Source organism: Mastomys coucha, unplaced genomic scaffold, assembly GCF_008632895.1.
Source record: "Mastomys coucha isolate ucsf_1 unplaced genomic scaffold, UCSF_Mcou_1 pScaffold16, whole genome shotgun sequence".
Classification (NCBI taxonomy): Eukaryota; Metazoa; Chordata; class Mammalia; order Rodentia; family Muridae; genus Mastomys; species Mastomys coucha.
This window is the reverse complement of record NW_022196898.1, coordinates 1,859,722-1,882,865: the sequence shown is the minus strand read 5'-3', so window position 1 is coordinate 1,882,865 and position 23,144 is coordinate 1,859,722. Positions and strand designations below refer to the sequence as shown.

Below are 23,144 nucleotides of genomic sequence, written 5' to 3'. Positions count from 1 at the left end.
AAAAATAGAAAAAAATTTGTTTCTAATCAGAATATATCCAAAGTTCTAAGTAACAAGATTTTTTTCTTATGATAAAAATAAAAAACATCTTTTACTTACCCTATAGCCCTCAAGATCTCGCATTTGAATCTGTAGTAAGGAAAGATCTCTTAAGATCTGAAGATTGTCTTTATCCCATTTCAGTGCATTTCTGTAGCACTTAATGGCTTCATCATACTTCTTGTCTGACCTCTGAAGAAGGCCATAAACATGCCAACCTGGAGGAATTTAGTTAAGGATATAACCTGTATGTCAAGAAATACTATTCTCAGCCAGGTATGGTAGCACATACCTTTAATCCCAATACTTAGAAAGCAGAGACAAATGGGCTGGAGAGATGGCTCAGATTAAGATTAAGAGCACTGACTGCTCTTCAGAAGGTCCTGGGTTCAAATCACAGCAACCACATGGTGGCTCACAACTACCCATAACATGAGATCTGACGCCCTCTTCTGGTGTGTCTAAAGAAGCTAAAGTGTACTTAGATGTAATGTAAATAAAATCTTTAAAAAAAAAAAAAAAAGAAAGCAGAGACAGACAGACTTCTGAGAATTTTTAGGTCAGCCAGGGATGCAATACATGGATACATGTTTTACATACGCACAATTACAAAACAATCTCCAAAAAAAACTTGAAAAGCTAACATCATTTGTAAATTTCTAAATGTAAATTGGGACACTGGGCATACTGGCTGGTTTTGTGTGTCAACTTGACACAAACTGAAGTTATCACGGAAAAAGGAGCTTCAGTTAAGGAAATGCCTCCATGAGATCCAGCTGTAAGGCATTTTCTCAATTAGTGATCAAGGGGGACAGTCCATTGTGGGTGGACTATCCCTAGGCTGGTAGTCTTGGGTTCTATAAGAGAGCAGGCTGAGCAAGAAACAGTCTTTACATATTAAAAGTTCAATCCTTTTAAAATTCAAGTCTCTTAACTGTGGGCTCCACTAAAATATCAGGGCACAGTCACAATCAAAGCAAAATCAAACTCAAGTCATCCAATGTCTGGAATCCACTCCTGATCCTGGGCTGGTAGTCTTGGGTTCTTTAAGAAAGCAAGCTAAGCAAGCCAGTAAGAAACATTCCTCCATGGCCTCTGGGTCAGCTCCTGCCCTGTGTGAGTTCCAGTCCTGCCATGCTTTGGTGATGAACAACAATGTGAATGTATAAGCTGAGTAAACCCTTTCCTCCCCAACTTGCTTCTTGGTCATAATGTTTGTGCAAGAATAGAAACCCTGACTAAGACACTGGAGAAGAATACAAAGATAAATGAGAATTTAACAAACAGAAGAGAGCTTTTGAAGCCAGAGATAATCAGGGCTAACCTGCTATTTTAATGCTATACCACAAACAAATTAACCTTATTTTGCTTCTCATGTATATAATATAAATAAGAATATTTGTACACTAGAGCAAAGTAATGATAATTAATTAAAATAGTATTCATGAAAGTGCTTAGTGGCTGAGGAGATGGCTCAGTGGTTGCTCTTCCAGAGGATCAGAGTTCAATTCCCAGCAACTACATGGCAGCTCACAACTGTGTGTAATCAGGCTCCAAGAGACTTGAAACCTGACATAGACACACATGCAGGCAAAACACCAATGTAAATGAAATAAAAGTAAATAAATAATTTTTAAAAAAAGACAATGCTTCTACATGGCACAAGATTCTCAAAAGTCAGTCATATAAAATCGAAACAAATAATTGTTACAAATTTTCAATAATTGGGGTTTTCATTTAGAGATCTTAGACTCTATTAAAGAATACTATGAAGGAAGGAGGCCTTTTTACTGTAGTGTCACTGCACTCAGCCTTACTACCCCTATTTTATTCTTCTAAAACCCACAAAAAGAAAAAAAAAAGAGTCTTTAATACTTCTTCCTAAACAGCCAACTGGAAAGGCAGCACAGGGATTCAGAGCGCTCGATCTTTATATTTATAAAGTGTCTGGGTTTAGGGCTGGTGAGATGGCTCAGCAGGGAAGAGCACCGACTGCTCTTCGGGAGGTCATGAGTTCAAATCCCAACAACCACATGGTGGCTCACAATCACCCATAATGAGATCTGACGTCCTTGTGTGGTACTGTCTGAAGACAGCTACAGTGTACTTACATAGAATTAATAAATAAATAAATAAATAAATAAATAAATTTTTTTAAAAAGTGTCTGGGTTTGGTTCCCAGCACCTACAGAGGTGGGTCATACTATTGCTAACTCCAGTTCCAATGGATCTGATATCCTCTTCTGGCTTCCAATGGCACTGGGCAGGCACGTGGCATATATAAACAGATGCAGGCAAAAGACTCACACATATATAATAAACCTTAAAAACTTGTTCTATCTACTGTGGGTAAGTAAATCCAGAGCAGAATGTTGTATCATCCAAAATGGAAGGATATCTATCTCCAACGGCACTGCTGAACTCTGGCTTACCTTTCCAGTACTGTGCTCGCCCTCTTCTGCAGTCTTGTGTTTTCAAGATTAGTAGTACGTCTTTGAACAAGCCATGCTTTATATACACTCAAAATGTTCTATATAAGGATCTAGTTTTTTCCTTCAACAGACTATTTACTTCACCTGTACTGTCCTAAGAGACCACAAAACACTTGAAAATGTGTTAATTAACTTAGCTCTTAAATGCTGCTGGCTTACAAAACAGGTATTATCCTTGTTAGAGACTGAAAAATACCAAAGTACATTTTTTTCTCTTTTCCACACATAAACTTCTACTCAAGTCCAGCCCTTGTCAATCCCTTAACAAAACACAAATTTTATTATGTATTCCAACATTAAGTCACTACAACTAGTATAGTGTGACTATCCCCATTTCACAAAAAAAGGAAACTTGGATAACAGATAGGCTGAGGAAAGTTTAAGATCTAAGTGAACACACTTCACAGCTTTTGCTCTTACTCAATATAATATATACCTCTTTAATATTCCTTGTAATATATCTCTCTACAGTTATGATTATGATGGATGAAATCACCATGTACTTGTGTAGGACCATTTGCTGTAACAAAATACCTTACTTAAACGGGACAACTTCTAATGAAAGCAGCTTGCTGCTCATGCTAACCGCTGTATCATCTAGTGAGTCATGCTCTCTTGCATAGATGGCACATCCATCCTACCTGCGTCTTCCTGTGACAAAGGGGCTAGCAAGTTCCCTGAGGGTTTGTAGACAGCTTCCTGAAGGCTCTATCCCCACTCCCTACTCACTTCTTCAACAACATTACTTCCTAACACCATCATTCTGTGACGAGGCTTTGATGTATGAATTTAAAGGAATGTGAATATTCAGGCCATAGCGACACCCCCTCCCAAAGTAAGACCAGCATCATAGATACAATTTCTCTAACATATATTGTTAAAATGCATTGGGCATATTAGAAAAAGGTTTAATTTTCAGTTAAAGAAAAAAATCATTTCCTCACGGTAACAGGGATTTACATTTCTTGGCTCAGTTTGTTTTCTTATATCAAAACAGCCCACTCAATCTTTAAATACATTTCAAAAGGATACACACATGACTCTTTAAGTCATTTCTCAAACCTCGGCGGACCAATTCATAAGCCTCTTCCTTTTTTCCCAAACAGTTCAGCGTTAATCCTTTCATAGCCAGGGTTTCTATTAATTTAACAACAAAGGAAAAAAGAAGTTAGAAGAAAGTAATCAATAGGAAATAACTATAATCTCAAAAACAAACAGTACAAACATTTCATGTTTAACAAGACATTTCCAGGTATGTACAGAATTCAAACCCTGACAAGGTAAGTAAGCGAAAACCTCGAGATTCTGTTTTCTGAGGCACTCTTAGATTGTTTTTTTCCTTAATGAATAAATAAAAGATAAAAACCTAACCAGGCATGGTGGCATTTATCTTCAATCCCAGCATCTGGAAAGCAGAAGCAGACAGACCTCTTGTGAGTTTGAGGCCAGTCTGACCTACTTAGAAAAGTTCCAGTTCAGCCAGGGCAACATAGTAAAAGTCTGCCAATAAGAAAGTAAGTAAGTAAGTAAATAAATAAATAAATAAATAGCACGCAAATCTCTGACTTGGCAGACTGCCTAGCAATAATCACTCTACTGGCATTCTTAAACAAATTCACGAGATGACGTTTAAAATACAAAACACTATTTTGAAAACTTTGTTTCTATGAACCTAAATTATATGAAGGCTAAATCAAGTCTTTTTTTTTTTTTTAATACAGCAGGCTGGGTTTGGTGATACAGGTTTTTTGTTTTTTTAAAAAAGAGTTATTTATTTATTATATGTAAGTACACTGTAGCTGTCTTCAGACACTCCAGAAGAGGGCATCAGATCTCATTACAGATGGCAGTGAGCCACCATATGGATGCTGGGATTTGAACTCAGGACCTTTGGAAGAGCAGTCGGTGCTCTTAACCACTGAGCCATCTCTCCAGCCCCTAAATCAATTCTTTATTAAAATACACATAAATTATCTACACTTCTGATTTTGTGTGTGTGTGTATGTGTGTGTGTGTGTGTGCACACGTGTATGTGTGCGGCCTATGTGTCTCTATATGTTTCTAAGTATGGGTGGGGACTTACATTCACCAGCTGTCCTTGCTGTCTACTTTATATAAAAGCCTCATTGTTATTTATAGCCATTTATGTTGAGATAAGCTGGCCTACTAGTTTCTGGAGATTCTCTTGTCTCTCCCTCCCATCTCCCCATAATCATATGGGATTACAGGTGTACATACTGCCTTGTCTGGCTTTCCCTGTGGTTTAGAGGAATTCAAACTCAGATGCTTAGCAAGTTCTTTACCGTATGCTATCCATATATCCCCTACATTTCTAGTTTTCAGAAATGTATTATTGAGTCTTTAGGATTATTATAAAGAACACAGTTAAAGATGTCAAAAGCTCACCATTTCTAATAACCAGTTTAAGAGTGTTGTGAGTAGTAGTAACTTTTCAGAAAAGAAAAGATATTTCTAATTTTATAATGTATATCCCTATGAGAGTTAAAATAGACTCCTTGTGATTTATTTGCCTAATTTTTTTTGTATTTGTCTAACTTTTAAGATCAATTTTTAGAACCCTAGAAAATAAAGATGTGTATGGACTGAGATGTGTGCATACATAGCCTTTGTACTTAAAAGGTAGCAGAAGGACCATGGGTTAAAAACTGGCAAAAACTTTGTTCTTACAAATAAAATAAAGTCCTCAGGTGTTATGTTTAAAAATGTCTCCAGTAAATTTGTGGTACTTCTATTCAACTTAATTTCAGTCATGTTAAAATACAGGGAAGGGGTACATTTCCAAAAAGAGAGGAAAACCTACTCTAAATTCTTATCATAAATAAGATATGACATTTTCTGCTAATAAAACTACTATGATTAAATTAGAAGTTCCATTACCAGTATGCATACTTTACAAAATAGAATGTAAAAGAACCTACTATTCAGATAAATGAAGATAGGCTTTCAATAAGGAAAAGGAGATCAACTTAGGTATTTTTTTACTATCACTGCTTCCATCTTCAACCTGCAGCATATGTAAAATCTCAAGCATGGGCAAACTTAACAAATGCAGAAAGGGAATGATGAAAACTTGCTACTGAACTGTCACTCATTTTCCTCAATACAATGTCAATTCACCACCAAAGAGTCATGCTTCCCAAATCTGTACAAATCAGACCCACAAAATGTAATTTTCCTCTTTTTTTTTTACAAGTTTAGTCACATACTCACTAACTGTTCTACAAATTATCTAATCACTTATCTTATTTAGACAGAAGCTATATACCTGGATGTTATAAATACAATCATCTTAAATGACTCAGTTGTGATGAGCTAGTTAATATACAATAAAAATAAATAGGAGAGACTAAATGGTCACTTTCTGACAAGCCTATGGTAAAGAATAAAGTTCTTCCAGCACAAAGTTCTAAAGTAAAATTTTCTTATTAACACTTTAACTTAAACACGCATCAGGCTGAATGGGCTCTTCTGCCTTTCTAGAAGAACTAATAAAAAAAAGAAACCAAAACTTAATTGAATGTGCTATCACTTTCTTGGTATTTAACTAAAACTTCACTATTAAATTTTATCTCCCCACAGACATTAAAGATTCACTCTGGAAAATAATGACAGAGTAAAATAAGAGAAGCCAGATGGAGTTCCAGGAAAACCATGTACTTATACAGTGTTTGTTCTTACCTCCATGCTCTGCAAATTTGGGATTGGAAAGGATTTGTTTACAGAACTTCAATCCATTTCTATACTGTTTATGTTCATAACATCTCTGTCAAAACAAGAAAGTATGTCAGTTTACCAATAAATGTAGAAACTTTCCAAATTCACTACTAAATATTTTCAGGTTATTTCTTAAAGATTTATTTATGTTATGTATATGAGCAGATGGTTGTGAGCCTTCATGTGGTTGTTGGGAACTGAATTTAGAACCTCTGCTCGCTCTGGTCAACCCCACTTGCTCTGGTCAGTCCCAATCACTTAGTCCCTGCTCGCTCCGGCACAAAGATTAATTTGTTATTTTAAATAGTACACTGTAGCTGTCTTTAGCTACACCAGAAGAGGGCGTCAGATCTCATTATGGATGATTGTGAGCCACCATGTGGTTGATGGGATTTGAACTCAGGACCTTTGGAAGAGCAGTCAGTGCTCTTACCCACTGAGCCATCTCGCCAGCCTTGTTTTCAGATTTTTTATTAAGTCCCATTAAATGGTTACAAAGGGGGATGAGGATGTAGTCAAGTGGCAGAACACTTGCCTAAGATACCAAAGTTCTAGGTTTTATCTTCAGCACCAAAAGCTGAAGTAGAACAAAGTAAAAGGAACAGATTTGAAAAATCAAAAATTCATTTTTAAAAAAATCTAGTAACTGAGTTATAGGAAAAGTGAAAATGTAATTTAAAAGGTACAGACCAGGTGTAGTAGTGCACACCTGTGCCTTAATCCCAGCACTCAGGAGGCAGAAGAAGGCAGGTCTGTGAGTTTGGGGTGAATATGGTCTGTATAGTGAGATCCTTCCTTAAAACAAAACAAAACAACAAAAAAAAGATGAAAAGAAAACAGGAATTACGGTTTAAACTTACACTTTTCTAACCAAGGTAGTCTTTAAGTATAACAGACCAAATAAGTATATGTGAATACCAAGAAGAAGAAAAAAAGGGAGCCTACATGCCTACATACACCCCAGCATATTGGCATTGGAGAGGTGGCAGGGGCAGAGAGAGAGAAGGGGAGGAAAAGAACTGGGGACAGACCGGACCACTGCATATCATAGAGGTGGGGAGGGAAGAAAAATGTAGTTGGGAAACAGGCAGAAGAGGAAGAGAAAAAAAGTCACGTGGAAAAGAATTTTATTTCAAATCTATACTTGAACTAAACAGACATAAAATATGCTAGAAATAAACAGTGAAATCTGCTTGATTTCTTCAAATATCTTTTTCCATCTTTTCACTCTCCCCAGTGAGTTCCCCCTCCCCAGTGAGGTTTCTTTTAAGAACAAATAGATGGATTCTGTCTTATAATCCGTGATGATAAGAAAACTGAGACCGTTAGGATTCATAGTATGTACTCATACCTACCACTGGATTGCTTTTGTAGTTGGTATTTTCCTAATCTTTATCTGCTTACCAATAGTTTTTAGCTGTACTTTATTATTCTTGTGTCCTCCAGTATGTGCTTATCTTTCTCGTCAATGTCTAGGATTCCTTTAAATATTTTCAGTGATGCCACTAAAAGTGATCATAAATTCCCTTAGTTTGTTTTGATAATGAGAAGTGTCACTTTTTCCTTCAATCATGGAAGGATGACTTTGCTGGATATACTAATCTAGGTAAGTGGTTATTGTCTTTCAGACTTTTGAAATATATTGGTTTGTGTCCTCTGGATTTTTAGAGTTTCTGTTACTCTGACGGATTTATCTTTATGTATTCTTGAAGCCTGTCTTTTGCAGCTTTCACCCTTTTTTGTTCTGTATGCTTGGTGTGTTCAGAATGCTTCCAATGTAATGTAAGGAGGCTCTTTTCAGGTCTTTTCTGTTTGGGTGTCTCCTATATAGCTAGATGCCCATCTCTTTCCCTGGGTTTTACAAATTTCCTGCTGTGATTTTATTGAATGTGTGCTCTAAGCCTTACACTCCTCTCCTCTGTGTCCATGGCACACAGACAGTGTCCCACATGTCTATATTCTTTTTGCATTCTGTTCTCTCCGTGCCATTGTCTGACTCTTCTAATCCACCTCCCTTGTCTTCAAGCCCTCAAATTCTTGTTTTGCTTTGTTTTTTTGGAGACAGGATTTCTCTGTGTAGCCTGGCTGTCCTGAAACTCTCTATGGAGGCTTGGCTGGCCTCAAACTTAGAGATCTACCTGCCTCTGTCTCCCAAGTGCTGGGATTAAAGGTGTCCACCACACCAAACCCTTCATGCCCTCATACTCTTAACCCACTTACTCTATTAGTGGGGCTTTCCAGACTGTTTTTTACTCAATTTACTTTTTCCCTTCTAAACTTCCAATATTTTCAGTATTCCTCTATTAAATTCCCTTTTCATATTATGTTGGTGTCATCTCATTCATCTGTCTGTTTCTGTTCTCTGAGCTCCTTCAGAAATACATTCTTGTACTCTTTGATTCCACGGACTAGTCTTATAACTGTTCTTCTGAGTTTGTTAGGACTCCATCTCATTCTCATGGAGTGCACTATTATAGAACTAGCAACTGTGAAGACTTCTGTTCGCCTGATTTTCATGTTTCATATGTCTCTGAAATCAGATTTGGTGGTTGGCTGGATGTTTTACTTAAATGCATTGTTGTTTCAGTCCAAGCATTTGCAATATTCAAGAAGTTTACAGTAAAGCACAGTTTCTTCCTACTCAGCTGGAGGTGCAGCTCACAACTAAGCCCTCGGCTCAGTCAATGCACTAGGCTTGATTTTTAGCATCACTTTGAGAATACAATACTATTTTCTGACACAACCACAAACAAAAGACAGTAATTTGGAAGGGAGGTAAAGAGCAAAGGACAGGATAGTGTACACTAAGGTACTCGTTAACTAAAGGTAAAAATGGAGAAAAATAGCGGAACTGGAGCGAGCAGGGCCAGAGCAGGGCCAGAGCAGGCCAGGGGGAAAAAATGGAGAAAGATATATGCAGATTAAGATTGATGATTAATATTAGAGCAACAGATAAATAAAATACCAACTTAGTGGTGGTGGTACACACCTTTAATCCTAGCATTCAGGAGGCAGAGGCAAGCAGATCTCTGTGAGTTGAAGCCAGCCTGGTCTACAGAATGAGTTACAGCACAGCCAGGGCTACACAGAGAAACCCTGTCTCCAAATTTAAAAAAAAAAAAAAGAAGAGGAAGAAGAGGAAGAGGAGACAAGCAAATTGGAGGATACTAGAGGAAAAAGGGGCTAGAGAGATGGCTCAGTGGTTAAAAATTACATGTTCATGCAGAAGTTCAATTCCCAGCACCAACCTGACAGCACATAACCATCTCTAATTCCAGTTCCAGGGGATCAGACACCCTCTTCTGACCCCTACAGGCACTAGACACACATGTGGTGCAAACATATGTGCAGGTAAAACAAATACATATTTTTTTTAATCTAAAGAAAAACAGAAATAAAAAAGAGGGAAAGAGAAGATAAGGTAGCTCCAGCTAAAGAAAGAATAAAAAGAGAAAGGCTGGAGAAATGGTTCAGTGGTTAAGAGCTCATACTGATCTTGCAGAGAATTTGAGTTAGGCTCCCAGCATCTACTCTGGGTGGGTCCTCAAGCCTCCGGGGATCCAATATCTCGCTTCCACAGGCACCAGCACTCACATCATACACACATACAATAAATTAAAAAATAAAATAAAATAGAAACAAATAACTCTAGCACTTGGAAGGCAGAGGCAGGTGGATCTCTCTGAGTTTGAACCAGCATGCCCAGCATGAAATATAGTGAAGTCCATTCCAGTCAAGGGATACATAGTAAAGTAAGGCCTTGGCTCAAAAACACAAAACAAAACAAAACAAAAACCTTAAAAACAAACAAGTCAAAGAGAAAGAGGGAGGGGACAGGGAAAAAAGGGAAGGAAGGAAGGAAGGAAAGAATGGGGGAAGAGAAGGGTAAAGGCAGTATAAGCAGGCAACTTTAACTGACCTCAGTATTCAGTAGGAGACTTATACCCAGATCCAGGATAATCTGTGTTTTGGGCAGGACAAAGTCAGTCTATTAAACTGAAGCTAAATATTAAATAAAGGATGTCTGGCACTCGATGTCCAAGGTCAAGCCAGCAACACTGCAGCATGGAGATAAAAGAGATTTACCAAGTCCAGCAATCTAGTTGAGGAGCAGCAGCCGAATACCACTGGGAGGCCTACATCGCAGTGCACAGGATCAACACTGAATGAACTCAGCCAGTTAAATATATATATATATATTTATTTAAATATAAGTATAAATATAAATATATATATGTATATATATATATATATATATATATAGAGAGAGAGAGAGAGAGAGAGACAGAGACAGAGACAGAGACAGAGAGACAGAGACAGAGACTATGATAACCACAGGAAGCTGGGAAGGGGGAGGAGTTGAGGGCTTGGATGTAATATAAATTATACTGTATTGATATATGGAATTACCAAAGAAAGAATCTTTTTTTTTTTTTAAATAAAGAAGGAAAAGAGAATGAAGTAGCGCTACAGCAATCTATGTTGTCTTTACTGAGACGGTAACTAGTCATCTTCCCTGCATGAGCTGCTCAGTCAAACTGTCCTACCTCTAAGCTGTCTCTGGGGACAAATGGGGTAGGGGTGGAGGGACTGCTACAAAAGTATACTTCTGTACAGTCACATGTATGCCTGGTGCCCACAGAGGCCAGAAGAGGATGATGGGTTTTCCTAGAACTGGATTTTAAAATGGTTGTAAGCTACCCAGTTGAGAATCAAACCTGAGTCTTCTGGAAGAACAACAGCAAGTGCTCATAACTGCTGAACCATCTCTTTAGCACCTTAACATATATTTTACAAAATGAAAAGATAATCTAGCCGGGCGGTGGTGGCGCATGCCTTTAATCCCAGCACTTGGGAGGCAGAGGCAGGCGGATTTCTGAGTTGGAGGCCAGCCTGGTCTACAGAGTGAGTTCCAGGACAGCCAGGGCTACACAGAGAAACCTTGTCTCGAAAAACCAAAAAAAAAAAAAAAAGAAAAGAAAAAAGAAAAGATAATCTGACATACTTAGTTTTCCACAACAAATCACTGAATTAAATTTTAAAAATGAGTTTGCAACTCCTCACCCAGAAACAACTTTGTTTCAGGAATTCTTGCAATTTCAAAATTGTGGTGGAATGTTCTTTAGCATAGGGGAAGATTTAGGGGTGGCCCCTCTGCTGAATGGTGGGAAAGTTCTTTGGCATTGGGGAAGATTTAGGGGTGGCCCCCCTGCTGAAAGGCAGGGAAGGGGCACCTTCACATAATCTCCCTGCAGCCAAGAGCATGACTGCTCCATGAAGGAGGGGGCACCTTCTGATAATCTCCCTGCAGCTGAGGACATAACTGCTCCATGAACCCAAGATGTTCTGGAAGTAATTCAAGGCTACTGAGAGCTGTGCGTGCAAGGATCAAAGAAACAGACCTCATGCACCTGGGCATGGGGGGAAAATATTTACTGTAAGATAATGAAGAAGTGGGCATGTTTTGCCATGAGAAAGTGCTAAGAGATTGTGCTACATGATTGTTGTTAAATTCTATTTTTAGTCTTACTGTGTTTTACTATAAAAGATTTCTCGCATTAAAGTTTATTGCACTGCCAGCAGAGCGGTGGTTCTCTCGTTCTCATTCAGTCGCCCTCTCTACTTCAGCCTCACCCTTGTCGGCTGGCTCCGACACAAAATTATGAATAAGGATTTCCTTAGTAGGAAATGTATGCCATATGTTCTATTTGTCCTGTTTTCTATGTTAATACAAAATTAAAGTTACATTATAGATCTCATCACTGATTAAGATTTAAAATATTAATACTATGCTATAGAAAAACAACATACAGTAATAAAACAGAATGAACTATTCTAATAGATAATAAAATCTCATCTCTGGCACTCATATACTCTGAGAGACATCTGCTTCAAAATGTACAGGAATAACTGCCATCAACTCAGATATAGGCCAGGTATAAAAGCAAATATGGATCTGTTAGCAGCCCAGTACTGTTGTCTCAGAAATGCAGTGAATCCCTGCTTCTACTAAGGCACTTTCCAAACTGCAGATTACACATGAAGGAACAGTTCAGTAGTCTCACAATCTGAGCAGCAATAGATTGAGAAACTGCTGAAACAACAGGATCTTTCTGGAAAGGATCACAGAGAAGATGACAGACACAAGCTTTAGAAATGTCCATAGAAATCTTTGGTTAAAGATTTAATTGGTGAAGGCCCACACGAATTGACTTAAGCCAGATCAGCTAAGGAGCAGCACAAGCCCACAGGTGCCCAGGCACCAAACACCCAGGAAAAAAATCTTTGTTAACACTAATGACTTTGGCATAGATCCAGACTACCCATTCCCTGGGAGGAAGACTCAGATCTACTTTCATTACAGTTAGAAAATAAATCTTCAGTCAATGAGTTGGCCGGACAGGTAGTTTATACCCACTCTCATGCCTGACAGCCTAAGTTGGACCAGTAGGATAGAAAGAAAGAACTTACTCCCAAAAGTTATTATGTAAACCCACATGAATAGACATATACACTCACTAAAAAAAATTAAATGCAATTTTAAAAATTAAAAAATAGCTAAGTACCGGGCGGTGGTGGCTCACGCCTTTAATGAGTTCAAGGCCAGACTGGTCTACAGAGTGAGTTCCAGGTCAGCCAGGGCTACACAGAGAAACCCTGTCTTGAAAAATAAAAAAATAAAAAAAAAATAAATAAATAAAAAATAGCCAAGCTTTGGTGCACACCTTTAATCCCAGGACTCAGGAGGCAGAGGCAGGCAGATCTCTAGTTCAAATCCAGTCTGGTCTACAGAGTGAGTTCCAAAACAGTCAAGGCTACACAGAGAAATTAAAATAAATAAATAAATAAATAAATAAATAAATAAATAAAAATAAGTGATCATGAAAAGAATATGCTAATGCACCCCAACTGCCCACCAAAACAAAATTCTGTTAATAAAGGCAATAGTATCCACACACTCAACTGACTGTCCATTGTATCTAAAGTTATGAAGAGAAGGCAATGCTACTAAATGGAAAGTGACCCAGGGCCTGTAGGATTAATAAATTAATGCCAAATATAAAAACAGAAATGATAATGGAGGCAGCAAAGACTTTCAAAGTAGTTTCTATTATATAATACCTAAGCATTAAGAAAACCTGAACACAATCAAAACTCAAAGAAATACTTCAACAGAAAAATGGAAATCCTAGAATGAAAACTATCAATAATAAAGTTACCTAGAGAAACTTAAATTACAGACATCATAGATAAGTTGAAGCTTATGAAATTTTTATGATTATAAAAACACTACAGAAAACTTGAAACCACAGTAATATAAACTATCTAAATGGAAGCTTAAATAGTTAAAAGTATAAGAAAAACAGCATTCCAATGACTTGTGAAAACAATACTAAGTATAACTAATGTACCAGAGAAAACAAAGGCCTAATTGAAACTGGACTTGGTGCCATATGCCTAGTACTCCAGAGGGAAGAATCTAAGTTCAAGTTATCCTAGTTACAGAGTATGAGGCCTGTGTAGGCTGCATTGAGACTGCATCCAAATAAAAACTAACAAGTCCTTCAAATATTAAAATTAAAATCAAACATGGAGCTGGAGAGATGGCTCAGCTGTTAAGAGTACTTACTGTTCTAGAGGACCAGGGTTCAATTCCCAGCATCCACATGTCTGTGACTCCAGTTCTAGGGGTTCTGAGACCCTTATACAGATATACATGCAAGCAAAACACCCATGCATAAATTTTAAAAAAAAGTTGTCTGCTAACCTCTATATTCATGCTGTGGCAATACCCTCCAGACATATATACACACAGAAGGATATACAGACATAATAAATAATAATAATGATAATGATGATGATGATGATGATGATGATAATGATAAAGTGGGTACATGAACACAACAGGATGAGGGAGATTGGGCACACAATGAAACAATAAAATGGTTATCATAGCAAAGCTATAACTTAAGAAATTTTCTTGAGCCGGGCAGCAGTGGTACATGCCTTTAATCCCAGCACATGGGAGGCAGAAGCAGACGGATTTCTGAGTTCCAGGACAGCCAGGGCTATACAGAGAAACCTGTCTTGAAAAACCAAAGAAGAAAGTTGAGACTGACCTCAGTGGCAACCCACTGTTTAACAGCCTTGCAGCCTTTCACTTAAGCTCGTTTTTTAAGAAAAGTACTTCCTAAAACTCACAGAGAGGGTGAGAGAGCGAATTGCTTCGTCATACATTGGCAGTGGTAACTAAAATAGCAAAATAGGTACCATGAAGGTGCCTCAGATGCTGTGTACAAGAGGTCCAAGATCTAGTTTAGGCAGAAGAGTCACACAAAAGCCATGGTCTCTACAATGCTATTAGATAGGGAACAGCAAACTCTGTATTAATGCTTGTTTTGAATATACACATTTGCTCCAATAGAATTAATATATTAGGGAACATTTTAATCTCTTTAAATTTCATGTTTGCTTCTGTAGGATTTTAACTGCCAGAAAACTAACCCAGAAAACAGACAGCTGAAACAAATCCAGTGGGTGTGAACAGAATACTGCTGCAAAGACATCAAATATCTACCAACTACCTCAGTTCAACAATGCCACACTTACCCACATCTGATGCTTCCTTGTATCTGATTTCAAAAACAGCCTTCTGTCAATTCATAGTAATTAGCAAATTGTAATGCCTCAAATGCTACCTCTGAAACAATCTAGCTTCAAGTGTTTTTCCAGGAAATGTACCATTTACATTATAGTATTTATGTATCTGTTAATTATTTCACATATATAGACCTGTGCTAACTTTTTAAAAGATTTATTTTATTTTCATGTGTGCACAGTCTTGTATGATTGTTACATGGTTCCTTAGAGTTATAGGTAGCCTGTTAGCTACTGAAGTGAGTGCCTGGATGTGCATTCAGACCTCCTGACAGCAACAAACATCTTAACCACTGAACTCTCTCTCTAGCCCGCACATGCTTTCATTTTTACTAAAGTCTCATTTTGCTGTTTTGTTGAGGACTTGATTTTTGAGACAGGGTCTTTCAATGTAGCCCAGGCTAGCCTAGAACTTGGCTTCCAGAGTGGATCGCTAAGATTACACACATGTACCACCTTGCTTATTATCTTTGTGACGCTGTGCTAGGCCTAGGCCCATTTGCCCCATATGCTATATTTAGTTTTTATTACAACCTTTGCACAATACAATGTCTTTTAGGAACTTGTATGCCCTGATACAGATAGAATTCTTTACATACAAAGCAATCAAAAAGATACTTTTAGCCGGGCAGTGGTGGTGCGCGCCTTTAATCCCAGCACTTGGGAGACAGAGGCAGGTGGATTTCTATGTTGGAGGCCAACCTGGTCTAAGAGTAAGTTCCAGGATATCCAGGGCTACACAGAGAAACCCTGTCTCAAACCTCTCCCTCGCAAAATAACCAACCTAAGAGCAGCTAAGAGCACTGGCTTCTCTTGCAGAAGACGGGGGTTCTTCAATACCCAGGCATCTACCAAGCATCTACATGATAGCTTACAACAAACTGTACCTCCAGTTCCAGAGAATTCAATTGGAGAATCCAATGCCAGCTTCTAGTTTCTGTGGGCACTAGGCATGCACATGGCACACACACATATATGCACGTAAAACACTCGTATACATAAAATAATGTTTCTTTTTTTTTTTTAAATCAAAACCAAATGCTGGGCAGTGGTGGCACACACCTTTAACCCTAGCACTCTGGAGGCAGAAGCAGGTCAATCTCTGAGTTCAAGGTCAGCCTGGTCTACAAAGTGAGTTAGTTCCAGGACAGACAGGGCTACACCCCATCTCAAAAAATAAAATGAAATAAAATTTAAAATAAACACAAGCTCCATTTATTTACACAGCCTGGTCTTCAGGTGGATCCCTGCTCTCCCAACCACCATCCCCCCACACACACACACACAACTGGAGCAGGGACTGTCCTTGAACCTGTTGCTTATAGTTCCCATTCCCCTTACTAGCTGGAGAGGACACACCTCGTCCTGCAGTGACTTGGGGTGTGTGTGTGGGGAGGTGGGTGTGTGTGTGTATGTGTTTGTGTGTGTGTGCGTGGGTGGGTGTGGGTGGGTGTGTTGAGGGAGGTGTATTATACCCAGAGTGGGGCTTCTTCCTTCTCAGAGGAGAGAGAAAAATTGGGAGAGAATCTGCAGGAAGGGGTACTGGGAGGAGGAGGGTGGCTGAGATTGGGATGTAAAATGAATAAGTAAATTTTTAAAAAAAAAGAAGAAAAGAAAGTAGGGCTGATGGGCTGGTGAGGTGGCTAGGCGAGGAAGAGCACTGACTGCTCTTCGGAAGGTCATGAGTTCGAGTCCCAGCAACCACATGGTGGCTCACAACCACCCATAATGAGATCTGACGCCCTCGTCTGGTGCGTCTGAGGACAGCTACGGTGTACTTACATATAATAAATAAATAAATCTTTAAAAAAAAAAAAGAAAGAAAGAAAGTACGGTTGAAAGGACCTGGGCATGATGATACATGCCTTTAATCACAGCACTCAAGAGGCAGAGGCAGGAGATTTTCTGTGAGTTTGAGGCCAAGCTAGTCTACATAAGACCTTAAAGTTAAGGAATTGTTTATAAAAAAACAAGCATTATAATTCATATCTTAACAAGGAGGGAAAAGCAACTATTCACAACCAACTGAACTAGGTTTTTTTGCTTCTGGTTTGGTGTTTTGTTTGTTTTGGCAGAGGATGGGGAAGTGGTACAGTAGCCTAAGAAATGTGAAGTAAACTCTAACACTGAGTTATATCCGTAAGCATTGGGTTTTGAGACAGGATCTTACAAAGTAACTTAGAATGACTTTGAACTATCACAGGGTGATGACCTGCAACCCTAAATCCTTCCTCCACTTCCCAGAATGCCATGACTCTGTTAGTACTATTGGCTTAAATTTTCCCCCCTCTTTTTAAAGTGTCAACTTTAATGCAAGTTTACATATATGACAAGCTAAGTATGCTTTGAGTTTAGATATCTAAGTGTACACTTGCTATTCCGGGAAATCCCTAAAAGCCAAGATCACAACCATCAAACGCATCCTAATATGCATACTGAGAACTGTCATTTTCAAATCCTCTTTCATTTATTAACAGCAGAACTACAAAATGACATTCTTTTAAGAATAAACTTTGCTTATAGTTTTCTCTCATCAACATAAGACTGTCTGAGCCAGGGGGTGGATGCCATTAATCCCAGTACTTGGGAAGCAGAAGCAGAAGGGATCTCTGTGAGTTTGAGGCCAGCCTGGTCTACAGAGCAAGTTCCAGGACAACCAGGGCTACACAGAGAAACCCTATCTCAAAAAGCCCAGAAATTCAAAAAACTAAACCAAAAACAAACAAAAGCCCCAGCCCAACATACTTGAATGTTTATATTCATGGTTATATTATACATAGTGGCCCCTCTCTAGCTGTATAAAAATCACTTATAGAGCTTTATAAACACATAAGACATATTATCCTTTAAATCAGTTCTCAACCTTCCTAATGCTGCAACCCTTTAGTACCCCAACCACAAAATTATTTTCACTGGTACTTCATAACTGCAATTTTGCTGCTGTTAAAAATGATAACGTAAACATCTGCATTTTCCAATGGTCTCAGTCACACCTTTGAAAGGATCGTTCAACTTTCAAAGGCATCGGGACCCACAGATTGAGAACCACTGCTTTAGAGACTAATTCAGCAGGCACCTCACAGCTTTTAATTCTAGCAATTTTTTCTCCAATGCCAAAACAAGCAAAATAAAATGACAAAGACTTTCTTTTATCATGCTTCTATAACATGAGGCCAAGCAAATGAACTAATATCATGATTCATTCACAAATACAATTTCCAAGGTCTTACCAAACAAATACCATAGGCTCTGCCCAATATCCTACAATTATCCTGTATAATAACAGTCTACAACGCCAAGGGCCCAACTCAACTACTTTCTCCAAAAATATTCATATAACCACATAACCCAAAGAGCTACCTCTCTTGTTTTGTAATTGCTATTTTAATACTTGTTTTATGCAACTATGTGCTTCTACTGTAGCACACTACCCAATATGGATATAGTAATTAACAAAACAAAATCCCTATCATAAAACACACATTTTAATTGCAGAAGCTATGTGATAAATATATGGCTAAGTGTATCTACCAAATGGTCATAAATCATATTGGAGAATAAAACCAGGAAGGGAGAAAGAAATAGGTTAAGAAATATTCCTGATCAAAGGTTTGACCAACATTTAGAAGACTCCACCTAAACACAGGCCCACAAAGAAATGTTAGGTGAAGTTTCCTGGAAGAGAAACTTCCTAACACACAATTCTTTATGTATGCTCTCATGGACTTTTTATGTTCAAACACACTTTTATGAATAAAAAGATACATATTTGAATCAGTCCTCTATCACTCAGAAGCAGAAATATTAAAGGCAGTAAGATAGCACACTAAAAAGAATAATCTATCCAGCTGAGATCATATCTGGTCAGCAGCACTCCAGTCCTCCAATCCTGCCCTCTCTGGAAATCTCTAGTCAGTGTTTCACAATGGCTGGGATGGCAGTTTTATTATCAAATAGTGAATCTATGTGAGCCCCACAAATGACCCTATACTATAAGCTTTGCAATACCTACAGAATGAAATGATAAGTTCAGTTCCTATAAAGCTTTTGTCTCTTTTGTAAGAATACGGCATTGTCTATTAAGGTGGTGTACACATTTACCCAGCACTAGGAAGGCAGAGGCAAGTGGAGTTCCAGGACAACCGGGGCTACACAGAGAAACCTACCTCAGAAAAAAGGGAAAAAAAGAAAAAAGAAAGAAAAACAAAACAAAACAGAAAAACTGAACTGTTGCTTTTTTTTTTTTTAATTTTCTACCCTCCTCAAATAATCAACCAAAATGTTTGTATGTGTTAACCTGTCTTGCCCAAAATCATTTTTTTCTTTCTTTCTTTTTTTTTGGTTTTTCAAGACAGGGTTTTTCTCTGTGTAGCCCTGCCTATCCTGGAACTCACTCTGTAGACTAGGCTGTCCTCGAACTCAGAAATCCACCTGCCTATGCCTCCCAAGTGCTGGGATTAAAGGCGTGCACCACCACGGCCCAGCTCCAAAATCATTTTTAATTGCTTTCTATTTTGATTTTTATTTCCTGTATATGAGTGTTTTGCCTGCATGTATGTATGTATGTATGTACACCTCATTGAGTGTCTGGTACCCACAGAGATCAAAAGATATCAAATTAAGGATGGTCATGAGCCAACATGTAGATGCTGGGAGCTGAATCCAGATCTCCTGCAAGAGAAACAGGAGCTAACTGATGAGCCATCTCTCCAGTCCAAAAGGTCACTTTTTAAAACTTCAGTCAAACAATATAGCATTTTAAAACATATGTATGCTTTGTCAATGAATATATTTTAAATGAAAATATAACAAATTTGTTCCTTCATACCATATCTCATTCAAAAATAAACTTAGAGCAAAAATTTTAAAGTGATGAAAACTATAATAACAAAAGATTTTTATTTCTTACTCAATTTTTTATACTTATAAAAATATTGATTTTTAGGGCTGGAGAGATGGCTCACTGACTGTTAGAGGAGATTAGGAACACTGTTCTGGAGAAGTCCTGAGTTCAATTCCCAGCAACCACATGGTGGCTCACAATCATCTATCTGTAAAGTGATCAGATGCCTTCTTCTGGTGTGTCTGAATATAGCTACAATGTACTTATATACATAAAATAAGTAATTATTTTTTTTAAAAAATGATTTTAATATTAGAATATGATTTACATTATACTAAAACTGCGTTTAGTATTCTGTTTCTTTTGTTTGTTTTTGTTGGTGGTAATGTTTGTTTGTTTGTGGCTTTCCTGGAGCTCACTATGCCTGCCTCTGCCTCCTGAGTGCTAAACTAAAAGCCTGATTCTTTGTTTACAGGTCTTATTATGTTGCCCAGGCCAACCTTGACTGAATTCACTCCGTAGCAAGCAGCCCTTGAACTTGCTAGCCTCCTGCCTCAGCTCGCTCTTTCTTTCTTTCTTTCTTTCTCTCTTTCTTTCTTTCTTTCTTTTTTTTTTTTTATGGTTTTTCAGGACTGGGCTTCTCTGTGTAGCCCTAGCTGTCCTGGAACTCACTCTGTAGACCAGGCTGGCCTCGAACTCAGAAATCCACCTGCCTCTGCCTCCCAAGCGCTGGGATTAAAGGCGTGCGTCACCACTGCTCAGTTGCCTCAGCTTTCTTATTGCTAGAATTACAGGTGTAATACTAGATGTTGCTGAGGTTATACGCCTGCACTACCAGGCCCAGATACTGTTTTCACATATTTACAGAAAAGAGAGATACTTCAACACATATACAACATAAAATATCCAAATCAGTAACTGGTACATCCATCAATTCAAACAGCTATGTGTTGGAAACATTCAAAAATCCCCTCTGCTGCCGGGTGGTAGTGGTGGTGGTGGTGGTGGCGGCTGCGGCAGCGGCAGCGGCGGTGGCCTTTAATCCCAGCGCTTGGGAGGCAGAGGCAGGTGGATTTCTGAGTTCGAGGCCAGCCTGGTCTACAGAGTGAATTCCAGGACAGCCAAGGCTACACAGAGAAACCCTGTCTCAAACCCCCCCCCCAAAAAAATCCCCTCTGCTAGATATTTTGCTAGATATCTGCTAGATAATTAACTCTGCCAACCAGAGCTGCATTACTGTTCTACAGAACACTGGATGTTATTCCTTCAACTGTCCCTTGACTCAATAACCATTCCTCTCTTTCCTCCCTAAAACTGTTGTACTCTTTTTTTTCTTGCTTTGTTGGACCGGGTCTCACTAAATATAAATAGCTCAGCTGTGCTAGAATTTATAATCATCCACCCTGTTTTCCTAGTTTTCCAACAGGCCTGAGTCAAGCTGGTATAGTCTTAAGGAGAAAAGAATTGAAAAGAATTGCTAGCCCAGCACTTTATCACTAAGCTACACTCTCAACCTGAAGTTAATGTACAGAAGGTAACCTTATAGTAGGTAAAATTTCATTTCTATTTTTTATAATTTAATCCACAGGTTATTTTTTTAACATTTTAAATGTATTTATTTTGTGTATGTTTGCATTCTAGTACAATACACATGTGAAAATCAGACGATAAGTTATTGGAGTCTATTCTCTCCTTTCACTATGTGTGTTCTGGGAATCAAACTCTGATCATCAAATTTGGCACCTTTACCTACTAAACTATCTCACTGGCCTAAACCTCACCATCTTAAACTGGTCCCAGCCCTTTAAGACACTAACTTAAGTGTCTTTTGCTATAATTAACCTTTGAGAGTTGGAAAATAATTTTAAAATGTAGCAACAATAAAATGTCTTCGAGCTGGAGAGAAAGCTGGATCAGCAGTTAAGAGCACTTACTTGTACCTCCTACAGAAGACCTGCTTGGGTTCAATTCTCAGAACCCATATGGTGGCTCACAACCATCAATAATCCCAGTTCCAGGGAATCCATCAGGCATACACTTGATGCATACAGTGCACATGCATGCCAGTAAAACATTAACGCATAGAATAAAAATAAATAAAATTTTAAAAATTTTCCTTATATGCAAAAAGCAAAAAGTAACTTATAATCATACATGTAGTACAAGGTATTTCTGGCAAAGTTCATCTACATCACCTTCTACAGCTCACTGCAGCAGCCTTGGCTCCAAACACACAGCATGTGCCCATTGTGCTGCCTGTACCATCAAGTTGCATAATACCAACTAACACTGCCTGGAGCACTCCATCTAAGATTCACTAGTTATAACTATTAGGTTTCTGGCTTGACTTTTACATTTTAAAAAATCATTTGATGACTTTTGGCTTGAGATTAGGACAACTCTGAAAAACACTAAAGGCACTCAATATTCTGCAGTACCAAATATTCAGTGGAGACTTAATTCTTCATGTAGAAATAAATAAGGCCATACAATTCACTAGTGTCTGTCTAATTTCATTTCCTACTTCTGTAATAAAATATGACAGATGCAACTTGGGAGAGACAATGGGTGTATTTTAGCTCACACTTCCAGGGTACAGTGCCTCACTTTCACTGTAGGGAAGTCTTAGCAACAGGAACTTGAGAGCTGTCTTACAAAGGGTTTCTATTGCTGTGATAAAACACCATGACCAGAAGCAACATGGGGAGAAATGGGTTTATTTCATATTTCTTCCCTGAATGATGTCCTCTGGCTCCACATAAGGGCTGTGATATGTACCCCAAACACGCAAAATAAATAAATGTAAAACACATTTTAGCTAAGTTTCTTATAGTATTTTAATGAAACTCATTACCTTGCATAACTAATATATGCTAATATACACAGTAAGTTTTATAATGAAATAAATGTCTTTATGATCAGTTAATATCTGATCTGAATATTATTTTATGTGTCTTCCAATATAGAGTTGTATAAAAATTTCTCAGGCAAAAGGAGGTCAGAAGTGGAAAAAGTTTAAGCAGCCCTTGTTTACATCCATGTAGTGCAGGCAGAAGTGTATTAAAACTAGTTTCAAAAAGAAGGAAACAGGGGCTGGCGAGATGGTTCAGCAGGTAAGAGCACTGGCTGTTCTTAGAAGGTCCTGAGTTCGGATCCCAGCAACCACATGGTGGCTCACAACCACCCATAGTGAGATCCGACGCCCTCTTCTGGAGTATTTGGAGACAGCTACAGTAAATTACGCCAGGGCGAGCAGGGCCAGCAGAGGTCCTGAGTTCAGTTCCCAGCAGCCACACACATGATAGCTCACGGCCACCTGTACAGCTACAGTGTACTCATACACATAAAAAATAATTAAAATAAATCTTTAAAAAAAA

The 23,144-nt window shown here is 38.3% G+C and overlaps 1 protein-coding gene across 1 annotated transcript in view; it reads right to left on the bottom strand.

Annotated features, from left to right (window-relative positions):
- Naa15 (N(alpha)-acetyltransferase 15, NatA auxiliary subunit) overlaps positions 1-23,144 on the bottom strand; it is a 66,956-nt gene that overhangs the window by 36,110 nt on the left and 7,702 nt on the right. Inside the window, exons 2-4 of the mRNA XM_031376211.1 lie at positions 6,231-6,315; positions 3,564-3,668; positions 100-257 (exon numbers count right to left, since the gene is read on the bottom strand). Of these exons, the coding sequence (XP_031232071.1) occupies positions 100-257; positions 3,564-3,668; positions 6,231-6,315 (348 nt within the window). The remainder of the gene's footprint in view (positions 1-99; positions 258-3,563; positions 3,669-6,230; positions 6,316-23,144) is intronic.